Source organism: Capra hircus, chromosome 13, assembly GCF_001704415.2.
Source record: "Capra hircus breed San Clemente chromosome 13, ASM170441v1, whole genome shotgun sequence".
Lineage (NCBI taxonomy): Eukaryota > Metazoa > Chordata > Mammalia > Artiodactyla > Bovidae > Capra > Capra hircus.
In genome coordinates, this window is record NC_030820.1 from 32055241 (window position 1) to 32081060 (window position 25820).

General features: G+C 38.9%; 1 protein-coding gene across 4 annotated transcripts in view; it reads left to right on the plus strand.

Moving 5' to 3' along the window:
- Nucleotides 1–25820, plus strand: part of CACNB2 (calcium voltage-gated channel auxiliary subunit beta 2) — a 421050-nt gene that overhangs the window by 139576 nt on the left and 255654 nt on the right. The window contains exon 1 of one of the 4 annotated variants that reach the window (XM_005687989.3): nucleotides 1938–2800. The exons of the other annotated variants lie outside the window; for them this stretch is intronic. Coding sequence (XP_005688046.1) covers nucleotides 2753–2800 — 48 coding nt within the window. The 5' untranslated portion in view covers nucleotides 1938–2752. Of the gene's footprint in view, nucleotides 1–1937; nucleotides 2801–25820 lie in introns of those variants that run through there. 4 annotated transcript variants of the gene reach the window in all.

The window sequence follows — 25820 nt, forward strand, 5'->3', positions numbered from 1 at the left end:
GTAAAACCAAAACATGAAATAGAAGCAATATTGTAACAAGTTCAATAAAGACTTAAAAAAATGGTACACATCCAAAAAAATCTTAAAAAAGAGAAAAAAGAATAGCCCACCTTTGCTAATAAGCTTTCAGTGTTCCTTCCGGGGATAAGTAAGGGTTGTGTTGTTGGTATTTCTGTAGCGCTCAGAGGCTATGTTCTCTTTTCCTGTCTTTGTTATTAATGGGCAGTATTTTGTTTATTTTCTACCTGTGCCACCTAGGACAGTGCCAAGCAAATATTAGCAGAGGTGCTCTATCAGTGTTTCCCAAGTCAGATTAGGGTTTGGCCTCCTCTTGTGGATTCTAGAATGGCAAAATGAGTGGGATCTCTAATGAACTATGGATCTCTCTCATATTGTGTATAATAATATCATAGTGGATAGGAAGTTAAGTGAATCCCAAATTAGATTCATGGAAGAAATCAAGTTTCCAATGTTTTCCTCTTATTCTAACTTTGAGTTTGTTTTTTATTTTTATTCATTTATTCTAGTAAATGTGTACTGGTTGAGGATGATATAGGGTCCTTAGAAAAAGCTGAAATTCAAATGATACATTCTGTTATATTACTTGGTATATTTCTCACTAAAGTTGATTTCAAAAACCAGAGTGATATCCTACCTTCTGTAAATCTGTCTTATGAGTTCCAGAAAATGTTGCATTTTTTCTCCAGGACTTACTTCAAAATGCAATGTGCAACATGACTCAAAAATTTTATTTTACTTTAGGCTCCTGATATATTCACAAAAGGAACTTTATTGTCTGTCTGTAGTGTACTGATGTATTCCCGAAAGGAGCTTCATTGTCTGTAGTCCATCCATGATTCCCTTTTGAATCTTCAGCTATATGGAGGATTAATCAGTATAGGATAAAACCACAGAATTTTTGCAAACTTTTTCAATTGTATAAATTACTAGCTATTTAAAATATGATTGCTTATGCTACTTATAAACAAGAGGCTTCCCTGGTGGCTCAGATGGTAAAGCGTCTGCCTGCAATGCGGGAGACCTGGGTTCGATCCCTGGGTTGGGAAGATCCCCTGGAGAAGGAAATGGCAACCCCACTCCAGTACCCTTGCCTGGAAAATTCCATAGATAGAGGAGCTTGGTAGGCTACAGTCCGTGGGTTCGCAAACAGTTGGACAGGACTGAGCAACTTCACTTTCACTTTCATTTATAAACAAAACACTTGACCATTTGGAGCCTCAGGTCTTCATTAGTCAAATAAAAACATTGAACTAAGGCAGGTTTTTTCAACTCAAGGGTACAAATAATAATATAGAGTTGTCACTTTATATCTTCTTCTTCATCATCATAGCGTAGACTACCAGTAATAATAGAATTGTTACTTTCAATCATAGGTTTTCAGGAAAGGACCATAAAATGTTGAGAATTAATAGACTTGCACATTCCATCTGCCTGAAAAGCTTAATGGTGAGGCATCTCAATTTGTGACATGAAATAGTTAAAATATCTTCTCAAGTGGCAACAGTATATGAAGTGACATGGGTGTGGGAGTGAATGTGGATCCATAGCTGTGGCTACATGAATCGTTGCTTATCAGAATGGTTGATATCATATAAATTTATAGTTTAATCCCCAAATGCCGTAATCATTCATCTTTTCAGGTGTGACATGTACAAGGACTTTTAGAAAGAATGTTGCGATTGACTCCTTGTCAGCAAACTGTGTCTTTAGGAAAAAGATGTAAATTACAGTTTAGGAGGAATATTCATTTGTGAGATCACGGGCTTGGAAGGCAGGCTTGTTGGGTTTCTCGTATCTAAATCATAGGTGATATATTAGCTAATTAATTAATTAGCTCTGACTCAGATCAGTTTTGCTTGCCAGAGTTACATTTATTTAATGGGCTTTCATGTAGAAAATGAGCATTTTGGCAGTTAGAAAAAAAAAAGCACAAAAATCTGTGTAGCTGTAGTGGTTGACTGTGTTGGGTCCTGAAGTCACTCCTTCCTACGGTTCATGTGAAGCACGTACTGCAAGACGAAGCATCTGACAATTTGGAGGGTGGTTGTGTAGTCCTGGGAATCCGGAGTGAATTAAAGTCTAGACTCTGTAATTTTTCAGGGGAAAGGGAGGAGGGAGAAGTCGCAGATCAGATATGCCCAAAGTGATACGGAGGCAACACTGAAGCAGGGATCCTGCTGCCAATCTGCGCACGGGGAGGAAGGCAATAATGGCAGAGCAGCCGCGGGAGCAGCCGCGTTCTCTGAGGCAGTCACATAAACACCATCAGGAGTAGGCCTCCTCTTGCAAAAAAAGCAGGAGCCTGCAGACTTGTGAGATGCAAAGGTTCTCTGCTGTTTGAAAAGCTTCCCAGTTGAGAATGGCTACTGTCAAAACGTTGCCAAGAAACTCTGATGATCCGGACAGTCACAAGTGTGAGTTAGCAAGAGTCATTTCAGGAAAATAAATGATGCTTGGGGTAGATTTCTGGTCAGTTTCTTCCCTGAAGAAGAAGAGATCAGATTCCCCGAAAAAAGAAAAAAAAATTAGGGATAAACAAAGTTTGGGCATGCTTGCAGGAACAGTGGTGTCTTTAGAAACTACCTAGGAGGCAGAAGCTAAGTGTTGATTTGCCTATGCTTCTTACCTGGGAGTGGAAGGTGGGGAGAAATGGACAGTGGCTCTGATGAGAAGCGGAGGCACAGTGCAGCTCGGTGAAACCACACGCTGACTGCGTTCTGCACGGCTCTTCATGCAGTGCTGTGGGCTGGTGCATCGGAGGCGAGCACGGGTGTCCTATGTAAGTTTCTGTTGCTGTAAATTGCAGCTAGGGGCTGAAAATACTATCCGTGTCTGTCTGGTGCATGTTGCCTCTTTCAGATGTTTTTAATCCCTGTGCTGAGGATCAGCCAGAGAATCAATCATTTGTACAATGAGTTTTCCAGCCACCTGAGGTCTATGAGATTCTGAGATTCTTTCCGGAGATTTTTTTTTTTTTTAATGTATCTTTCATGCCGGGTTACTTTGATAAGGTCGGAAATAGCTTGCACTGGGATTGCTTGGGAAGTATATTTTCTCAGAGGTCTGTATCAGTTCAAACCAGTTGATATTCTCTTTTACATAGAGTAGTGCTGTTTTCATTTTTGAATGATGGCATGAAAAAAATATTTTTAGGGAGAAATACCACGGAGTTTTTCAAATTAAAGATAGCCAAAGAAGCTCCTTTTAAATCCTATTTTGAACAGCTTTAGTAAAAGAGTAGATGATAATTATTTGATGCATGACACAGCTGTTGCAGTTACGCTAGCATTTACAGCAGCTTCATCATTCTGTGACTCTTTCACTGAAATAGCCCTTATTTCATGGACCTGCTGTGTTTTGCAAAATGGCTGTCTGAGTATTAAATTCTACAAGGCAGGCTTACACAAACAGTGAAGTATCACTACTTAAAATGATTGGATGCTAATTGAAAGATGCAGTGCAGTATGCTAGCCGACAAGCTCGGAGGAAGTGCTGGCTTTATTTCCAGCCTCCTTTTGCATTGCATGTGGCTACTTGATTTTCGGGGAGTGTTGTGAAAGGCAACAAGAGGTTTATGCAGGCTGGACAAACTGCGGTGCTGAATCGCTTAACACTGATCTGAGATTCCTGGCTGCAAAACGAATAGGAAATCGACAAAGAGCTCATCAATACGTAAGGGCAGAGTGTAAAGAAATCTGTGACCTTGGAAAATTGGCCACTATAAGAGATATATGTGACACGTCCAGGACAGACAAGGTCAAAATCTGATACGATCAACCTAATAAAGTTATTAGAGACCAGGGCTGTGGAAGGGTGTGAAAGGAATAGTTGTATTCCTATCAGATCCTAAGAGAATATTCAATTTTATTCAATAGTAAAAGCTTACGAAGTCTCTTTAACTTAAAGGTTTTTGTAACAGTTATCTATTCAGGGTCATTTGTCATTTGGACTCAACAGTTGACATGTAAGGAATAAATGTAGTAGTGCCAGCAAGGATTTTTAAAGACGACATCTGCAAGAATGACTTTTTTCCAACAGCAAGATTAATTGCTTTTAAATAGGATTTGGAAATAAGTATTAGAAAGTTTTTAAGGTATAAAATTATCCACATAAAGAAAATCTTGAAATTAAAGATAGAAATCATTTGAAATTTAAAATCTGTATTTTTATAGACTTATGAAGATTGACAATTCCTTAGTTTCATGTATTTCTGTTTGTTCTTATATAATGAATGAGAAGAAATCTGTGAATATGTAGCCTTCTCACTAGAGGAATTCTGAAAGAATCTGAAAACCTCAAACAAAATAGTCATCATTTTACCCAGCTTATTTTTGTCCTTTTTCTGACATCATGTAAATAAATAGAAGAGACAGCATAAACCGTATCTTCTGGGGTCTCTACTGAAAGGTTAGAGATTTGGTTCATCTGCTAATTTTCAAACTTTTTTTACCCTATGTTTTGGCAAAGGAGCCAAAAATATACAGCACAAATTTACCTTGAAGATTAAAGAAATTCATATGCCTTGGTCACTAGAAACAAGCTTTCCTTTATTTTAGACCATTTCTGTCTCGGGAACTCTAACCTGTAACCCACTTGCTGCTCTTCTGGCCTCTTTTCTCTGGCAGTTTAATGTATGGATTGCCTTTTTCTTTATAGATGGTCAACCCAGCGCTGTAGGATGTTAAATCTGAAACATATTTCATTTTCCTTGGAGGAAAAGAACTCTTCATGTATATATCTGATCGTGAGAGTTCTCACTTGCCTGCCAAGCAGACAACATGTGGAGTCGAGGAGCCGCTCATTGAATAAACAGGTGGAGAGCAGGGCAAAGGACACACAAACCCATAGGCAGCAGGAGTGATGAGGCCTCATCCATTAAGGGCACTGTCCTGGTGGCCTTTCTCTAATTGATTATCAATTTAGTGGGATGATGACACTGTCCTGGTGGCCTTTCTCTAATTTATTATCAGTTTAGTAGGATGATGACTTAGACCATGCCAGTATTAAATTCCAACTAAAGCTTTGGCATTAAGTATGTGTATATGTAAAAATACACATATTAGGTATAATGGATAATTCAGTCGTTTGTATAATTCAGTTATTAGTATAATGAGTTTGTGTGTGTATCTCAGTCCTCCACTACTTCTTATACCTTATTTTAGTATGACAGTTTCCTCAAGGCCTCCTCCTAGTCTCACATCATCTCAGAAAGAATATGAAAGTTCTGTGGGTTTTGAATAAAGTTACATACATTTGCAGTATTCTTGCCTGGAGAATCCCAGGGACGGCAGAGCCTGGTGGGCTGCCGTCTATGGGGTCACACAGTGTCGGACACGACTGAAGTGACTTAGCAGCAGCAGCAGCAGCACATACAGGTGCTATAGTCCTTTGTTTCTCGGTTTTTCCCTCCCACAGCTGCCACCTTTATTAGACGCCCTCTCCTAACTTGTGTAATGTTGTCTTCATATTCACAGATTGTCCACTGACTGCCCTATAGTCTGTGGCCCCTCTCCATCTCTGTAAGACTTGATGCATAAGCCTCTTTTTGGCATTATTGAGTATCTGAAATTACAATCAAGTCTTCAAGATTTTATTTGTACTGAACAATCATTCTCTTAGAACCCAGCTCCTACTTTTATCTCAACTGTCCTTCTATTGTTATTTTATTAAATGACAGCAAAATCTGTCAGCTGAATAAATACTCTTAAACATAAAAAGATATAGAAGCCTCGTAAGTTGAGTGTGCATCTTGTACAACACTTCTAAAATATGGACATTTGCATGCTTTGGGGGAGAAGAGATTGATACTGACTCTTTTGGGGTAGACTCTATTGAAGTGGAGCTTCCATGCAGAAAAGTGCAGAAATCTTAAGTGTCAAATCTGGTGAAAGTTCCCAAAGTGAACGACTTTGCGTAACAATGGCAAAATCAAGAATCCAAGTAATGTCAGAACCCTTATCCAATCCCCCCCCTCACCAGTCAGCTCCCCATTCCTCCAGTTCAGTTCAGTTCAGTCACTCAGTCATGTCCGACTCTTTGCGACCCCATGAATCGCAGCATGCCAGGCCTCCCTGTCCATCACCAACTCCCGGTGTTCACCCAGACCCACATCCATCGAGTCAGTGATGCCATCCAGCCATCTCACCATCTGTCGTTCCCTTCTCCTCCTGCCCCCAATCCCTCCCAGCATCAGAGTCTTTTCCAATGAGTCAACTCTTCGCATGAGGTGGCCAAAGTACTGGAGTTTCAGCTTTAGCATCATTCCCTCCAAAGAAATCCCAGGGCTGATCTCCTTCAGAATGGACTAGCTGGATCTCCTTGCAGTCCAAGGGACTCTCAAGAGTCTTTTCCAACACTGCAGTTCAAAAGCATCAATTCTTCGGTGCTCAGCTTTCTTCACAGTCCAACTCTCACATCCATACATGACCACAGGAAAAACCATAGCCTTGACTAGACGGACCTTTGTTGGCAAAGTATTGTCTCTGCTTTTGAATGTGCTATCTAGGTTGGTCATAACTTTTCTTCCAAGGAGTAAGTGTCTTTTAATTTCATGGCTGCAGTCACCATCTGCAGTGATTTTGGAGCCCCCCAAAATAAAGTCTGACACTGTTTCCACTGTTTCCCCATCTATTTCCCATGAAGTGATGGGACCAGATCCCATGATCTTGGTTTTCTGAATGTTGAGCTAATAAGCCAACTTTTTCACTTTCCTCTTTCACTTTCATCAAGAGGCTTTTCAGTTCCTCTTCACTTTCTGGCATAATGGCAGTGTCATCTGCATATCTGAGGTTATTGATATTTCTCCCGGCAATCTTGATTCTAGCTTGTGCTTTTTCCAGCCCAGCATTTCTCATGATGTACTCTGCATACAGGTTAAATAAGCAGGGTGACAATATACAGCCTTGACATACTCCTTTTCCTATTTGGAACCAGTCTGTTGTTCCATGTCCAGTTCTAACTGTTGCTTCCTGACCTGCATATAGGTTTCTCAAGAGGCAGGTCAGGTGGTCTGGTATTCCCATCTCTTGAAGGATTTTCCACAGTGTATTGTGATCCACACAGTCAAAGGCTTTGGCATAGTCAATAATGCAGAAATAGATGTTTTTCTGGAACTCTCTTGCTTTTTCCATGATCCAACAGATGTTGGCAATTTGATCTCTGGTTCCTCTGCCTTTTCTAAAACCAGCTTGAACATCTGGAAGTTCACAGTTCACGTATTGCTGAAGCCTGGCTTGGAGAATTCTGAGCATTACTTTACTAGCGTGTGAGATGAGTGCAATTGTGTGGTAGTTTGAGCATTCTTTTGCATTGCCTTTCTTTGGGATTGGAATGAAAACTGACCTTTTCCAGTCCTGTGGCCACTGCTGAGTTTTCCACATTTGCTGGCATATTGAGTGCAGCACTTTCACAGCATCATCTTCCAGGATTTGTAATAGCTCAACTGGAATTCCATCACCTCCACTAGCTTTGTTCGTAGTGATGCTTTCTAAGGCCCACTTGACTTCACATTCCAGGATGTCTGGCTCTAGGTGAGTGATCACAGCATCGTGATTATCTTGGTCATGAAGATCTTTTTTGTATAGTTCTTCTGTGTATTCTTGCCATCTCTTCTTAGTATCTTCTGCTTCTGTTAGGTCCATACCATTCCTCCACAGTACCCTCTAATCTGGCTGCCAGCATCATGGAAGCTGTTTTCCTGTTTCCAAATTTTATATAAATGGACTCATTTCATCTCTACTCCTGTTTTGTTTGGTTAATGTCATTCATCATTCTCTTGGGAGATTAACCCATATGGTTGCACATAGTTACATCTGTTGCCTGCTACTTCTGCTGGCTATATAGTATTCCATTATGTGACTAGACCATAATACAATGACCCATAACTGCTTTTGAGAGGCATTCAGGTATTTTACAGTTTGGGGCTATTGTAAATACTGCTGTTATAAATATTTGTGACATATTCTTTTACTGATGCTTACATATGCACTTCTGTCAAGTATAAATCTAGGAATAAAATTGCCAAGTTATAGGGCATATACATTTATTCAGCTTAAGTCAGTACTGGGGAAGAGCTTTCCAAAGTGGTTCAGTCCATTTACACTCTTAGCACCGGTGCCTCACCCAAACGTAAAGTTGTCTTTTAGTCAACAAGTGCCCCCATACATGGCTTGACTTGGTATTTCTCTGATGACTATTGAAATCAAGCACCTTCTTGTATATTTATTGACCAGGGGAATAGCTTCTTTTGTAAAGTACCTGTTTGAGTCTCTTGATTCTTTTTCTATTAAGTTCTCTGTCTTTTGAGGCTTGTTTGTTTGAAAAAGAACTGACAAAAGGAAAAGGAACTGATGGTTAGCATAATACAATGATTAGTGACAGCGTGGCATATTCAGGCAGAATTAAAGTGTGGAATCAAATCGACCTGGGTTTGATTATTAATGTCATCGTTTATTTACTGTGTAATAGTGGGGAGGTGTTTTTTTTTCTTTCTTTCTGAGTTTTAGCTTTCTCATCTGTCTATTTGGGAAAATAGGGCAAGCTTGGAGGTTCTTTTCATTTTAGAGTTAAAGTGAAATGCTGTTTGTCAGCTCCTAGCATATTGTCCGCTCCACAGTTGTTTTTCAGACTCTGCAAGCCACAGTGAAATGAGATCATGAGTTGGATGGACTATAGGAAGAGAGCAGGAGGAGATGGTAGGGAGGAAAATGGCAAATAATCGCTCATTTTAAAATTGAAGTGCAGTTGATTTACAATATTATGTTAGTTTCAGACATACAACATAGTGATTCAGTTTTTTATAGATTATACTTCATTTAGTTATTATAAAATATGGTCTGTATCCCCTGTGCTGTATAATATATCCTTGTAGCTTATTGATATGTAGTCATTTGTACCTCCTTAATCCCTACTCTTATTTCCCCTCCCCACTTCCCTCTCCCCACTGGTAACCACTAGTTTGTTCTCATACCTGTAAGTTCCTTTCTGCTTGGTTATATTCACTTATTTCATTTTTTTAGATTCCATATGTAAGTGATAACATACAGTCTTTGTCTTCCTCTGTTTGACGTTTCACTGAGCATAACACCTTCCAAGTTCATCCATGTTGTAGCAAACGGGAGACTTCATGTCTTAGTAATATTCCACTGTGTGTGTGTATCTTTATCTAACAAAATACATGGAGCCCTATCATTTCATTCGACGTTAAAATGAGCTTTAAGAGTACAAAAAAACAAGGCAAGTGATAACACCATTTTATAGATGGGAAAACTTCCAATGAGAGAAGAAACTTCATTGCCACAGGCCATGGAATCTGGTAGGGGCCAAGCTGAGATTCAAACGGAAATTGATTTCTCTTCCATATACCACATTTTGTGCATCTCGTTTGGAGTGTGGTTGTAACTTAAACATAATGGGATTATAATTCTATTTAATTAACACTAAATTTTATAGTGCTTTTGAGTATAAAACCCAGTTATCACTGAACTTGAGAAGTACCAAAGTTGAAGAAATAAAGATTTCTGCTTAGCAGAATTGTAGGTAATGTATTTTTTAATATAGTTTTTCTCACCATTCATACTTTTTCCAAATTATCCTAATTGTCTTATTAGGGAAAATAAATTTAAGCTAAAAACTTATTATGTATGTTCTGGAAATGTGTTTTTATGGCAGAAAGACTTTGTAAAGAGTTTCAAGAGGCATCAGTTTTTTTCTCCAACAGATAAAGGAATAAAGTTCATATGCATAAAAGTTTTAATAGAGATGTATATATCTACATCAGTTCAGTTCAGTTCAGTCTCTCAGTCGTGCCTGACTCTTTGCAACCCCATGAATCACAGCACGCCAGGCCTCCCTGTCCATCACCGACTCCTGGAGTTCACTCAAACTCATGTCCATCGAGTCGGTGATGCCATCTACATATGTATATATTATATGCATATTTATATATTGTATATCTTAAAAAATGTAGTCCTTTTCCAGCTCTGTTTTAAGATGTCCTTGAAGGGTACTTCTTGACTTTTAAGACCTGCGTCTTTAAAAGTTAAATTTATGCATATTTTGCCTGACCTACTCTTAAAGGTATTTTCTCAAGATTTCTCAAGATTTGGGACTGCATGTGTTTTTAATAGTTTTTGATTTGGGCCATATTAAAATCCTTAATTCGATCCCTCAAATTTGTCAAGTGCCGTTAATCCTAAAAATATTTTTAATTCATGCTCATTTTTCTGGAATGTGAAAATATTCTTAAGATGATGGATGCTTATATCAGAGCAGTAGACCTCAGCTTCAGAAATGACAACCATGAGTATTTAAAATATTTCACAGTTAAAATGCTATTTGACGACTTCAGTTTTTCAGAGCTTTAAATTTTGCTTTAATTATAAGCTTTGGTATGTGGGGACATTTTATTAATAGAAAATGAGAAAGATGAGCAGGCCTATAAATGTTAAGGAGCACAGAGGGGGAAGATGAAATTAAGTTAGCAGTTTGCAACCTCTGGGCGTGTACTGAAAATAAGCTTGTTGATGAAGTTTCAGAGACCGTGGGATCCTCTAAGTTGCTTTCGAGTCTTCTCAGCTCATCTCGTTATCACTCACTGCTTTTCTTCCCACTGGAGAGACAGTTTTGATTGTGAACTTATTTTTAGGAAGATAGCATTTAAATTTTTTCAGTTATTTTGAGGTATATATTTGACAAATAAAATTATGAGATATTTTAAAGAGTACCTTGTGATGATTTGATAAATGAATAAATCATAAAAGGATTCCACCCATTTAGTTAATGAACACACCATCCATCACATACTTATCTTTATTCTTTCTTTCTTTTTGATGGGAATATTCAAGTTCCACTCTTGTGGCAGATTTCAGTTCTACAAGATAGTGTTGTCAACTCAAGACACTATGTCATTTATTAGATCCACAGACTTTATTCATCTTAGAGCTGAAAATTTGTACCTTTTTACCAATCTTTCCCTATTTTCCCCAACCTCCAGACCCTGGCAACCACTTTACTATTTCTCTGTTCCTGTGAGTCTTTTACTTCTTTTTTCAACTCCACATGTAAGTGACACCTTGTAGTATTTGTCTTCCTGACTTATTTCAGTTAACGTAATGCCCTCAAGATCCAACTGTGTTGTCACAAATGACAAGATATCCTTCTTTTTCATGGCTAAATAATACTTTATTGTGTATATGTTTGTATGTGAAGTGAAATCACTCAGTCGTGTCTGACTCTTTGCAACCTCATGAACTATACATTCCATGGAATTCTCCAAGCCAGAATACTGGAGTGGGTAGCCTTTCCCTTCTTCAAGGATCTTCCCGACCCAGGAATCAAACTGGGGTCTCCTGCATTGCAGGCGGATTCTTTACCAACTGAGCCATCAGGGAAGCCCTGTGTGTACGTATACCAATTCTTAATTATCCAGTGGGGGGTGTGTGTAGACACACTCACATACACATACACATTTATCAGTTCAGTTCAGTTGCTCAGTCATGTCCGACTCTTTTGAGACCCCATGGACTGCAGAATGCCAGGCTTCTCTGTCCATCACCAACTCCCGGAGTTTACTCAAACTCATGTCCATTGAGTCGGTGATGCCATCCAACCGTCTCATCCTCTGTCATCCCCTTCTCCTGCCTTCAGTCTTTCCCAGCATCAGGGTCTTTTCCAGTGAGTCATTTGTTCGCATCAGGTGGCCAAAGTATTGGAGTTTCAGCTTCAGCATCCTTCTGATGAATATTCAGGACTGATTTCCTTGAGGATTGACTGGTTTGATCTCCTTGCAGTCCAAGGGACTCTCAAGAGTCTTCTCCAACACCACAGTTCAAAAGCATCAGTTCTTCGGTGTTTAGCTTTCTTTATAATCCAACTATCATATCCATACATGACTACTGGGGAAAAAAATATCTTTGACTAGATGGACCAGATACACACACACAGACACACACAGACACACACACACACACACACACACACACACACACACACACCCCACATCTTGATCTATTCATCCGTTGATGGACACTTAGGCTGTTTCCTATCTTCCCTCCTGTGAATAATGCAGGAAACATGGGAGCAGGAAGATGTGCTTTAACATATGTGTGACAGACTGGAGCATGGGCACAGAGTCTGTACATTGTAGGCCTTTGGGCAAGTCACTCCATCATCCTGGGCCTCTGTTTCCCTTTCTGTTAATGAGTTACTGCAGAACCTTACCCATAGGTTGGCCGTAAACATTACACGAGTTAGACAGTGAAAATACTTACGGAATAAGTGCTTAATTGTGAACTGTTTTAGTTATTGTCGTGCCCCCTCCCCCTACATCTGAGCACTACTCCTGGGGTAAGAAAGTTGCTGAGAAAGAGCCATCACTTTTGGAAGGATGAATTCATTGTTTTAAAGAAGCCTCTGTAAAGTTTATCTAATGACCAGGAGCTGTGGTCATCATTGTCCACCCATTCATTCTTGAAGCAGTTATTCAGTGCTTGCTCTTTGCTGAGGACTATCCTGAAAGCTCAAAATACAAAAGAGGAATTGAACCCCTAATCCCCACCTTCAGGAAGGCCTAGCCTAATGCTGGAGTTAAAGGAGTATATGAGAACACTACAAATGTGTTTGACCTAACAAGAATATCCAACAGTAGGAAAACAAATAACTTACTATGTGTACAGGGAATAATACCAGCATTAAAGAGAAAGTTGGATCTGTATAGACCAATAGAGAAGGAGGTCTACATTCTGAGAACATGTTATGTTCAAATTAAGTTGCAGAGCATTGTACATAGTATAATCATGTGCTTTATACATGTGTTTATGTCTATATGGGTATTTGAGTTTATGTCTTTATAAGTATTTGTGTTTATGTCTATCTGAGCACTGAATAATTGATACTTTCAAATTGTGGTGCTGGAGAAGATTCTTGAGAGTCCCTTGGACTGCAAGGAGATCACACCAGTCAATCCTAAAGGAAATCAACCCTGAATATTCATTGAAAGGAATGATGCTGAAGCTGAAGCTCCAATACTTTGGCCACCTGATGTGAAGAGCCGACTCATTGGAAAAGGTCCTGATGCTGGGAAAGATTGAAGGCAACAGGAGAAGAGGGCAGCAGAGGATGAAATGGTTAGATAGCATCATTGACTCAATGGACATGAGTTTGAACAAACTCTGGGAGATAGTGAAGGACAGAGGAGCCTGGCATGCTGCAGTTCATGGCATTGCAAAGAGCTGGACATGACAGCCACTGAACAACAACAACTATGTGGGTTTTTGTTTCTGTTTGTTTGGTATTTGTGTTTATGTTTATATCAGTGTTTGTGTTTATGTCTATTTGGGTGTTTGTATTTATGTCTATATGATATTTGTGTTTATGACTATATGGGTATTTGTGTTTATGTCTCTCTGGGTGTTTGTGTTTATGCCTATATAGTATTTAAGAAGAGGCCAAGAAGGCTATACCAATGTGTGGGTGGCTTACAGAAGTGGGCTTATCAAGGACCAGGTGGGATTTTACTGTTTATGTTGCTAGACTTTAACAATAAGTACTTTTATTTTTGTAATAAACATTGAATGTGGTAAATGCCTATATCCCTTACCTCGCTCCAGAAAGGCTTATCAGATATAAAATAATGTATATAACGCCTATCCTAGCCCATTAAAAAACAGTCTGCTTGAAATGCATGGAGTGAAAATAATCCAAAAGTGGAAGAATCTGTTAGCTGAGAAATTTCCATAAGCACTCCAAGTACTTTGACACAAGAAAGGTAGGTTGTGGCTGATTCTTTAGGCCTGTCTTTTGAGGGGGTACTTGATGTGCTCAAAAATGGGAGAGGGCTCAAATACTTTGCATTGCAGGCTAAGAACTGTTTCTCAAAGAATGGTCAAGTCCTTTTGAATTCATACGCACTCTGAATTGCCTTGATTGTCAGAGTATTTCCTAGGTAAAGGAAGGTCTGAAGGGATATACAAGGTCTGAGCAGAGTAACATAAATCATCTGAGGAGATATTTCCATTAATTTATGCTGGCCTAGTGAATCATCTTCTTCCAGTCAAAATGGGCCAAAGAGTTAGATCCATTGGTTTTGGCCCCATCTGACTCTCTTGAACCATCTCTCTCTTCACTTCTGAGATGCCTCGTTTGCCTGTTTCCATAGATCTCCTCCTATTTCTTCTTCCACACAGAATAGATTTTCATTTTCTTTTTATACTGTTATTTCTTTTCATGGTCATACCTCTGTATTCAATTCTTAGAGAAACTGATGAATACCAACATACATGTGAGGAATGGTTAAAAGAAGGAAAAGCTAAAGAAAAGTGCCTTAGTAGAGATGGCAAAAATGATAGCTGGGACTATTCTGTGTCTTTGCTGGTGGCCACTAAATCAGTATGTCCAGCTTAGATCTTTCCTCCAAGCTTCAGACCCATAGAACCATCCAAAGTCTCCCCCTTTCTTTATCTGGAAACAGCACAGACACTGCAGGCACAGCCAAGGAAGATGGAATTCAGTCACCTTTGTCCTGGTCTTCCTCATCTCTGCTGCTCCCTTCCCTCTCCCACCAAACTCATCTCTGATTCCACCATACAGATCAGATTAAAAGGTGCTCCCAGTGGTGCAAACCAGAAGTGAGCCATTGTCCTTTCTCTCGTCTCTGAGATCCAGTCATCCCTTTCAATCACTTCTGCCTCAAGAGCTCTGGAATCTATTCTCTTCTTTCCTCCAGCTACACCCTAGTCTAGGCTCCAGTTATTTCCCCCCACATTGCTGTGGGAGCTTCCTGACTAATCTCCCTGTCTTAGCCTTCATTCTTCAACTTTCCTTTCTCCACCTTGCAGTCACTGTTGTGATTTTTCTCAAAAGTAAGCATGTTATTTCCTTGCTTAAAATCCTCAGTGGATTTCCATTCTCTGGGAATAACAGGACAATCCAATCAACATGTTATATAATACAAGGCCCTTCTTTTTTTAATTAATTTTTATTGGAGTATGGTTGCTATGGTTTTTCCAGTGGTCATGTATGGTTGTGAGAGTTGGACTGTGAAGAAAGCTGAGTGCCGAAGAATTGATGCTTTTGAACTGTGGTGTTGGAGAAGACTCTTGAGAGTCCCTTGGACTGCAAGGAGATCCAACCAGTCCATCCTAAAGGAGACCAGCCCTGGGATTTCTTTGGAAGGACTGATGCTAAAGCTGAAACTCCAGTACTTTGGCCACCTCATGCGAAAAGTTGACTCATTGGAAAAATCTCTGATGCTGGGAGGGACTGGGGGCAGGAGGAGAAGCGGATGACAGAGGATGAGATGGCTGGAAGGCATGACCGACTCGATGGACGTGAGTCTGAGTGACCTCCGGGAGTTGGTGATGGACAGGGAGGCCTGGCATGCTGCGATTCATGGGGTCACAGAGAGTTGGACACGACTGAGCGACTGAACTGAGCTGATGGTTGCTTTACAGTGTTGTGTTAGTTTTTGCTGTACAGCAAAGTGGATCAGCCATATGTTTAGTATCTCCCCCTTTTTTGTATTGCCTTCCCATTTAGGTCACCACAGAGCATGGAGTAGAGTTCCCTGTGCTATATAATGGGTTCTCGTTAATTATCTATTTTATACATAGTATCAAGTGTATTTATGTCTGTCCCAGTCTCCCAATTCATCCTACCCCTCCTTCCCTGCTTGATATTCATACATTTGTTTTCTATATCTGTGTATCTGTTTCTGTTTTGCAGATAAGTTCATCTGTACCATTTTTCTAGATTCCACATATATGTTAATATGCAATACTTGTTTTTTCCCTTCTGACTTTCTTTACTCTGACAGTTTCTAGGTTGATGCACATCTCTACACATGACCCAGTTTTGTTCCTTTTTGGTGGCTGACTAGTGTTCCCTTGCATATATGTACCACATCTTCTTTATCCATTTATTTGTTGATGAGCATCTAGCTTTCTTCCATGTCCTAGCTATTGTAAATAGTGGGCTGCAGTGAACACTGGGTTGCACGTATCTTTCTGAATTATGGTTTTCTCTGGTATATGCTCAGGAGTAGGATTGCTTGGTCGTATGGTAGCTCTATTACAAGACCCTCCTTGATCAAGCCTTTGTTTGTATCCTAGGCCTTAACCCTTAGCATCTTCACACTCTAATGTCCCAGTAGCATTAATGTCATTCACTTCCCACCGTCTTTGGCCTCTGCTTCTCATAGAGTCTGCTCCCAAGTCTAGGGCAGGCATCCTTGCTCTTTTTCAATAGCAGCGCTTCCTCTATCTGATCGTAATCACTCCTTTGTGTGTCTGACACCCACCTCTGACGTTCAGCTTCTGTTTGTTCCCTTTGCAGTGTCATATCCCTATTGTCCAGCAAGAATGCCTGGCCTTTGCCCAACGTTCAAGACATTTTTATTAATAAATAAATCATGCTAGAGAAATATTATCAAATTCTTTTCCGTGACCACCCTTCTCTTTCTGATGGTCATTATAATAATGTAATTTTAATTCTATATTTACATAAAGTGCATTATATACATGTGTATATGTGTATAAATAGATGTACACATGTATACACACAGTTTTCTGATCATGTATAAAGTTAGGTTCTTGGTCTCTTTTTTATCTATAAACCAGAAGATTAATTTTGTTGCAAGAGTTTGAAACTATGTAATCATTTACTCTTTGGGTCTCTTTTCATTGAATAGGGTAGATTCTGGTTATTTCTTTAAATGATCACAAGGAAGAATCAGCTTGTTTACCCACGGCAAGGACCTGCTTGAGTGTAGGAGAGAGCCGAGTTTGATTTCAGTGATGTTGTTGTTGTTCAGTTGCTAAGTTGTGTCTGACTCTTTGCTACCCCATGGACTTTAGCACGCCAGGCTTCCCTATCCCTCGCCATCTGCCTGAGTTGCTCAAACTCATGACCATTCGGTCTGTGATTAACCCAAATGTTACAAACTAGCTTCATTTTAAAACAGTGATTATTAGGACTCCATGCTTCCACAGAGGGCACAGGTTTGACCCCTGGTCACGGAGCTAACATCCTGCAAGCTCTGCGACCAGGGGAAAAAAAAAACAAAAACACATCTTTCACCAAATAGGTAAATATGTTTTAAAAATGTTTTGTAAAATATTTGCTCAAGAGGGAAGAGATATATATATATATACTTATAGCTGATTCACATTGTATGGCAGAATCCAACACTACATTGTTAAGCAATTATCCTCCAATTAAAAATTTTTAAAAATTTGAAAGTGTCTTTAAACACAGCCATTGAAAAATTAAAAACCCACCATATTGTTTTTTGAAGCCTTGAATTAAAGGTTCTATGTGTTACCTAACATCTTTGCTATATATAACTTGGGGACATCTATTTTAGGAAATGCCTCCATCCTCCTTTCCCCACTGAAGCCCAGGCAGGTAGCAGTGCTCTGATGCAGCCTTTTGTGTTGTTGGTTCAGAGGCCTTCTATTGCCAGAAGACCTTTCTGCTCAATATATCTGCTTCCCATTGAGCTAGGCTCCTCTATTTGTTCTTTCTTGGTATTACCTTGACACAACAGCCAATTCTCTTCTGTTTGAATCAGAAGCAGCTTCATTTTTTTGTTTACTGTGTTTTTTCCTCTTGTACTTTTGTCATGAGGCATTCACCATTCTCCTCTCCATCACCAAGAGAATAAATAATTTATATAATCCACTCTGATTTCCAAACAACAACGCAGAATGGACTCTGAGCAAAGCCTCAGAGTTTCTAAGGCCCTGAGTATGTTACAGTTTCTCTTTCTCACTTTGTGTGTGTGTGTGTTGGGGGGTGAAGGGCGGAGGTTGATGGTCTTTGATTATTTGAAGCTTCCCCAAATGAATCAGTGAGTCCTCATTGGTCATTTCATTATCAGAAAAATCAGATTGTTCTTTTGAGCAGATACAAGACTATGAAATAAAGTGATAGTCATTCAAAGGGAGCAGATCGAAACCTTTTTTCTACAAAGATTAATAGGACACACTGTCATCAGGAACAGAAGCTTCTTCATGATTTTCAAGGGTTCCAATTGAAAGGGGTGAGAGCAGGATGGCAGGAGAGGGGAAATTTAAAAAAAGAATCAATCAAAAGATCAAGAATTTCTCTTCTCTCTCAAGGTAACACACTTTTATGTATTAATCATCACTTTCCAAAGCTTTATAAAGAGAACTTAAGATAATTTAGGTCTTTCCTGGTGGCTCAGATGATAAAGAAGTCACCTGCAATTCAGGAGACCTGGGTTCAATCCCTGGGTTGGGAAGATCCCCTGGAAAAGGGAATGGCTACCCACTCCAGTATTCTGGCCTGGAGAATTCCATGGACAGAGGAGCCTGGAAGTCAGAATTCCCTGGTGGCTCAGATGGTAAAGAATCTGCCTGCAATGTGGGAGACCTGGGTTTGATTTTTGGGTTGGGAAGATCCCCTGGAGGAGGGCATGGCAACCCACTTCAGTATCCTTTCTTGGAAAATCCCCATGGATGGAGGAGCCTGGCAGGCTTGCAATTCATGGGTTGACAAAGAGTCAGACATAACTGAGCAACTAAGCACAGCACAAGGTAATTTAGTGATACAGGACAGAAATCACCTCTTTTTCATTTAAGCATAGAATTCATTGGCAATTTACAGTGATGTTTTTGAGTGTGTTCTCTGATCACTGGCCTAAGAATTCTTGGAGTTGTTTGTCCAAGAAATGTAGATCCTTGGAACCATCCCATACCCTTAGAATCTGTATCCCATCTTCATTTAATTTTTGATCTTCTCTCAATATGATTTCTGTACATAGAATTGTTTGAGGAGAGCTCGGAGAATCAAAGAACATTTGAAAATCAGGATAGAAGTGTCGGAAATCATGGCTGGACCCTTCTTCTGAGATGAGTGTAAAACTCATCTCAAGTTGGCTTGTGTCAAGGTTCGCATTCCTGGGGGACAGGACCACAGAGGATCTTTTCAGGCCAGAATAGGGGAAAACTTGACAGACTCCTGTCAAGCCAGCATATGATAGAGGAAGAGAATTTCCAAAGGAAACTCTATATCTTGTCTCTGGAAAAGAGAATACATCCAAGATGGCAGAAACCACAGATGATCTTTACACATACAAAGAACACGATCATATGGTTTTCTTAATGATCCGCACTTTCCTGTGGTTAAATCTTAGAAAGTAAAGCTTGAACATCTTCAAGCTTAGCAGTGATAATGTTTCTCAGTTATATAAACAGGGATTATGGACCAGGAAGTTAATGGCAGCTGGAGTTTGTAGGAAAAATCCAGAATTGCCTTTCCAGTAGAATTAGTGCTTGATAAAAACTTGTCAAGAGTAAAGGCCTGTAATTGTCTATTTCTGTATATCTCTGGTTTTGTTATTAAACTCATTACTAACTTAAAAGAGTAAAGACCAATATTTGAATTGATCTAAGTAACTAATAATGACAGTTAAGATTTTATTCAGACATTCTGTAAATATTGACAACTTACTGAATTATAATATTGAATTACCACTGAAGTTTAAAGAATCAGTTAACACTGAAGAGTCTATCAATAAAAGAGCTAACGTAAAATAACATATTATCTCCTCCTAAGGTACAGCTTTTATTGCTTGATTGGTTCATGCCATTAGTTTCTCCTTGTGTATCACTGACCTTACTGGAACTGTTGGATCCGAGCAGACACAGTTCTGGTAAATGTCTACCATGAGAGATATAATGTGGATGTCGTACTTCTAGAAAGTTCTTTTGGGGATTTTCACTGACCTCTCATTGTGAAATCATTGTAGATGCCACAGAAAGAAATAGGATATCCTGTGGGCAACAGTGTGTGGTGGGTCACACTGACAGCTTTCCTTAAAAAGGAAATTGCTGAAGTAAATTGACCTGTCCATTTATTTTGATGAAGATAAATTTCAGCTCTAAAAAAATAGAGAAGGGAGAGAGGCGCCCTAAAGTGTAGAGGAATAAGAAAGATTAATGCATAAATGTGGAAACTTGGAAAATGGTACAGATGAACCTATTTGCAGGGCAGTAATAGAGACGCAGACTTAGAGACTGGACGTGTGGACACAGGGCGGGCAAGGGAAAGATGGGATAAGTTGGGAGGTTAGGATTGATACATACACCCTACCATGTGTAAAACTGGTAGCTAGTGGGAAGCTGCTGCAAAGCACAGGGAGCTCAGCTCGGGGCACTGTGATGACCTAGATGGGAGTAATGTTGGGGAGGAAGTTCCAAGAGGGAGGGGATATATGTATACATATAGCCAATTAACTTCGTTGTACAGCAGAAACCAACACAAAAAAGTTTCTACTCTGCAGATTTGAATAAGACAGCAATACAAGCAGACCCTAGAACTTGTGATCTTGTATTTGAGCACTCTCAGCAAAGTTTGCCTAATTTTTGTCTGATTGAAGGTGGGTGTGGAGGTCAAAGCTTCCACTGGTCATGACCTCTCTTCCTTTGGGATCACAAAACATTCTAAAAGAGAAATCTGTGTACTTTTTATCTTATAGGGCAGATCTCCACTTCAGTGAAATTCTCCTGATTTAAAAATGTATTCTTTTAAGGCACTCTGATCAATCCCTCGTGATACAACCAATTTCATAGAACTTTCATTTCTGACCTATGATTATAATGTACTCATTACCTTTTAAAAATAATAGGATTATTATTTCTACAGACCAAGAAGCACTAAAAATTTTGAAATGAATCTCTATTTCAAAGGGAAAAGCCATCACTGCTGGAGGATACTTCTCTGATTTTTCTTGTCTGCTCCTTTATTGCACTATTTTTTTTCCATTGAACTTGACTCTTGAGCCATGATTGGCAGGATAATCAGATTAAAAAATACTCTTAAAAGACCCTGATTTGGGTTCTGTTTATCTTAGAGCTTCATGAAAAATGAGATAACAATTTGACTTTTTTTCTGAGTTGATTGGATATTTTATATTTACTCTACCTGTTTAAGTCCTTGATGAGACTGGCACTTCTCCATGGCATTTTACGTACTCATTAAGTCACTGAGGATTTCTTCCTGTCATCTCTGCTCCATTACTACCTACAGAAAATGGCATTCATTTAGAACTGGTACAGTTTCATCTGTGGTTAGATTTCAGGGTACAGGTCATAGTTAACTGCTAGAGCTCTGAAGGGTCAGATGTAAGTACTGATGTGCCTGTTAATGCTAGTACTTCTTCATGAAGGGGAGAGATTAGCCTCAATCAGGCAATAGATATGACACGTGTTTTTGAAGATCAGCTCCTAGGAACTGATGGAAGGGCATGCAGAGAGAAGATTTCTCATAGTAAATGAATTGCTGCGTGAGGAAAATAAAGTCTATTCATTTTCTCCCACGCAAGAATGGTTTTTCAGTGTTATTTATTTTAAATAATGGCTCTGCTTTTTGTAAAACCTAGACTAACATAATAAGTGTTTTTATTAATGGCGTCTAAAAATTGCTGTGCAGCCCAAGTAAACTCAAGATTTTAAATTTCTGAGTAAAGCTTCCCCATCAGCTTTTATTAGTAGTAATATGAACTGATTTCTCTGATTTCAAAGTATGGAACCTAATTGCAACCAGAGTATGAGACTTTGTTCAGATTAAGTCAAGAATGTATGATTCAACTTTTCTTCATTCCTGGCCAATCCTCCATAAATGTCATTAAGTCAAAGTTTTAAAATATATTTCATAGTCATTCCAAATAATAACTAATCATAAATACAGAACATTAGTGTTCCATGCATTGCTTTCAGGTTCATATAAAATATTCGAATGGTTGCATACTTAGGGCAAAAACACAATGAACTCAGATAATTTCATAATAACTTAATCTTAGAAGCAAAGAGTGAAACGGATATAAACAATATAAAGTGAAAGAAAGTGAAAGTGAAGTTGCTCAGTCATGTCCAACTCTTTGCAACTCCATGGTCTCTAGCCTACTAGGCTCCTCTGTCCGTGGGATTTTCCAGGCAAGAATGCCGGAGTGGGTTGCCATTTCCTTCTCCAGGGGATCTTCTTGACTCAGGGATCGAACGTAGGTCTCCCGCATTGTAGGCAGATGCTTTACCACCTGAACCACCAGGCAAGTCACAAACAGTATAAAGAAGTGAATAATTATGTCAGCTTATTAGAAATGTCAATCACGTCCTTGCCAGCCTGTAGCCTTTGATGTTGTGAAATTGCTGAACTCATTGTTCCTGCCACAGGGCAGCCCTCTGTGACCCACATGAACTATACTCTCTCCCACCCCACCCCAATGGGCAGCCAAAATGTGTTGGATCAAGATAAAAGTTTGGCTTAGAAATTTGAGTGGGGAAGACACAGATTCAGTTAGCATTGGAAGCAAGAGCTGAAAAATTGTTGTGCATGAGAGTCATAGTCATTTGGACTCAGGGCCAAGCCAACATTTTGAGTGTAAGTATTCGGTTGGCCAAAAAGTTCATTCGAGTTTTTCCATAACATGAACAACTCAAACATTTTGGTAAACCCAGTACTATAAGGAGACAGAAGCTATGTGATGAAGAGTGTATATGTGTGTATATGTGTGTGTATAAATATCTATATCTCTCTCTATATATATATATATAGAGAGAGAGAGAGAGATGAAAAGGAGAGAATTGTCAGCGTCCCAGGGTACAGAAAACAGATTTCTGGAGGCATGAGTTTGAAGATATGAAATGGCTCCTAGCCTTCCTGAAAGTCTGCTTGTTCAGCTTTTCTGAGTTCCTACAAATATGTATCCTTTAATCAAGACCCCGCCTCTTGGGGGCACGGCAGGGGCTCTGTCCTTTTCAACCAAACAAAACAAGGAAAAAACATAATCAGCCGAGGAGAGTGAATGCCAAATCTTTGCATAAACTTACATAAGGATGCATTATATAAGGGAGAGATGAAATGTATATATAGCAGTTCATAAAACAGGTGATAATTAAAGTGTAATATCTCATGCACTATAAAATTAAACATTTAATTTTTAGCTTTATGTTTAGGTTTATTCATTTGTTCAATATTTATCTAGTGCCTAGCACATACCAGATTCTGTTATTTGGGGGGCATATAAAGATAAGTCAAATAATCCCTTTCCTCAAGGAATTTATATTAATAGTATTTATAGTAATTAATAGTGTACATATATAATGATAGTACTCATAATTTGCATAGTATTATATAATTATAGTGATTAATAGTGTATAACACTAATAGTATATAACATAGACTAAAACAGCATCTCTTTTTAAAAAAATCTTACTGTTTTTGAATCCCCAAACTGTTATCCTCATTTAGACAGATCTTCTGTGGGAATTTGTCTGGGAACCAGTTTCCTATAACCAGTTATAATGTGGCTATTTATGCATAAGTTTTGGCTCAAATCCTGGATCTAAGTGTGTAGCCTGAGTCCTGTTCAGAAATAGATATTTTCTGGCAAATGTAAAGATTTGTGTATCCACATATCTAATTAGAAGGAAATGATTGTTCTTAATATGACAGTCACTGCTTAGAGTAATTGCAGGCCTAATCATAGAACTGCTACACATGCAACCCAAGAGATGCAGGATTTGGATTAAGACTTGATGTGGGAAGAAATAAGAAGCTATCTTATTCATTGTAAATTTACCCTGATGTGAACAGAGGCACTCAAGCTTGAAGACACTTTCGGCAGCTTAGACAGTTGGATTCAGATGGGGAAAGGAGGACCCCATTCAGGAGGACCACACTCTCAGATATTCTCAAGATGACGCAGTAAGAGGATAAAAGTCTGAGCAATGGTGGCTGTTGACAGAAGGGAGGAAAGAAATACAAAGACGGTGATCCTAGTTTCTCTTATTTTTACTCATAAAACATGGTTTATTTATTTTTAAGATTTTTTAATGTGGACCATTTTAAAAGTCTTTATTGAATTTGTTACAATATTGTTTGCTTTTTTAAAAAAATACTTTGGTTTTTTTTTTTGGCTGCGAGGCATGTGGGATCTTAACGCCCTGACCAGGGATCAAATTCACATCGACCCTGCAGAGGAAGGTGTAATCTTAACCACTGGACCACCAGGGAAGTCCTCAGTCATGGTTTACTTAAATGAAATTGCGTTTATAATAAAGGAAATAGAAAATGGTTAAGGTAGCCAAAGATAGTCACTCTGCTTTTCACAACATATTTTGAGTTAATTGCTTCTGGAAATTCTTAATTAAAAAATTTTTTGTTTAATTTGGGTTAAAATGGAGGATGCTTGCAAAGCTCATGAATCCTCACTGTAGCCATTCCTTCACCGTTTTTCTTATCGAGGACGTTTTAACTGAGTTGATTGGCCAAATTAATGAAATCTGAATGGCCTTAGCTGTGTTTTTGAAAGCTGTCCCAGGGCTGGTACAAACAAATAGTTCTGTTCTTCCTGGAAGAAGTTCAGACAGCCCCTCCCTAACTCTTCCTCATTGCCACTTCTTCCCTTCTCTCCAGTGTTCAGTCAGAAAGAGCAAGAAAATGGCTTTGCAACTATTGCTCAATGACACATCATTATTGATGAGGCCCTCCAAGGGGGCAGGAAGCTGTGGTTAGCCCCTTGCTTGAAAAGTCATTGTCTTATGACACTTGTCATTTCCTTGCCCTCTCTGCGGCATGCTCTGCGGGGATGTGTCTTTGAAGTTCACTTGGCAGACACTTGTATTATCATTTCAGGCAACATTTTTTTGTATATAATATGTCATAGTAGTATATATTAAAATGATGAATATGGTTCTTGCCCTTGAAGAATTTGTCATCCACAAAAGGTCAGCATTTAGTGGATAAGTCATCACTGGATGACCAATTTTCATAAGAAGTCTCATGACCTATTGACAGAATTTTAGGCAACTTACCAGTAATATTCAGATTGGAAAGACATGGCCAATGGCACAAAAATATGCTTAATACATGCTGGGATAAATAAATGAATGGTAAAAATAGCTTAATTCTGGTTGGCTTTTGTTCCCTTTCCAAATGATTTTTTCCCCAGATATACAAAATATGAATGCAACTGAGATTCTTATGCAATAGTTGGGTATCTATTTGTAAGTGACAAAATTTCCTATTTAAATAAAAAAGTAAACATTGGGAAAAACACTCAGATTGATCTAAACTAAATACAGATCTCTTCAAAGTCCTTGGTGTTATACTAAAAGCCCTGACTTGAGCTAAACAAAACAATTCTGACAGCTGTTTCAAATCATCAGAGCCAAGTTTTTATAACCTGTATGTTTCAGTAGTCCATAAATTTATTCATTATAGTATTCAACATAATTAAAAATAAGTGTTTATATTGCTAAGTTTATGTTGAATGATTGAGTCAGTCATTAATTTTGAAGGGCCTTTGTGCAGTGCACAGACTGTACTGCTGTGCATGGCAGCGTCACCCGCACTTCTTCCATTGCCTATCATCACTTTTGCAAATCTCAAGTAACTTTCACATGCATGATTTTATCTGATGTTGGCTTCAGCCACATTAGGTAGATTTGAAAATTATTAATATTAGCCTTCCCTTACAAAAAAGAAATCTAAGACTCAAACAGGTTTATATATTGATCACACAATAAATACATCATGAAAACCAAGCAAGAACCCTGGAGCAGGTAGATCTCAGGCACTGAACCATCGTGTACTTTACTATTCAACATGCTTTACATATAATTTCGTAAAACGTGCACAAAAACTGTGGCGTTGGTATAACTGGAGTCTTTGTGGGTAAGGACACAGGTCCAATATAGTTAATTACCTTGTGCTAGTTTCAATATTTTGTAAATGCAGGTGTCAGAATTCAACCCTGGTCTGACTCCAAATCTTTGCTC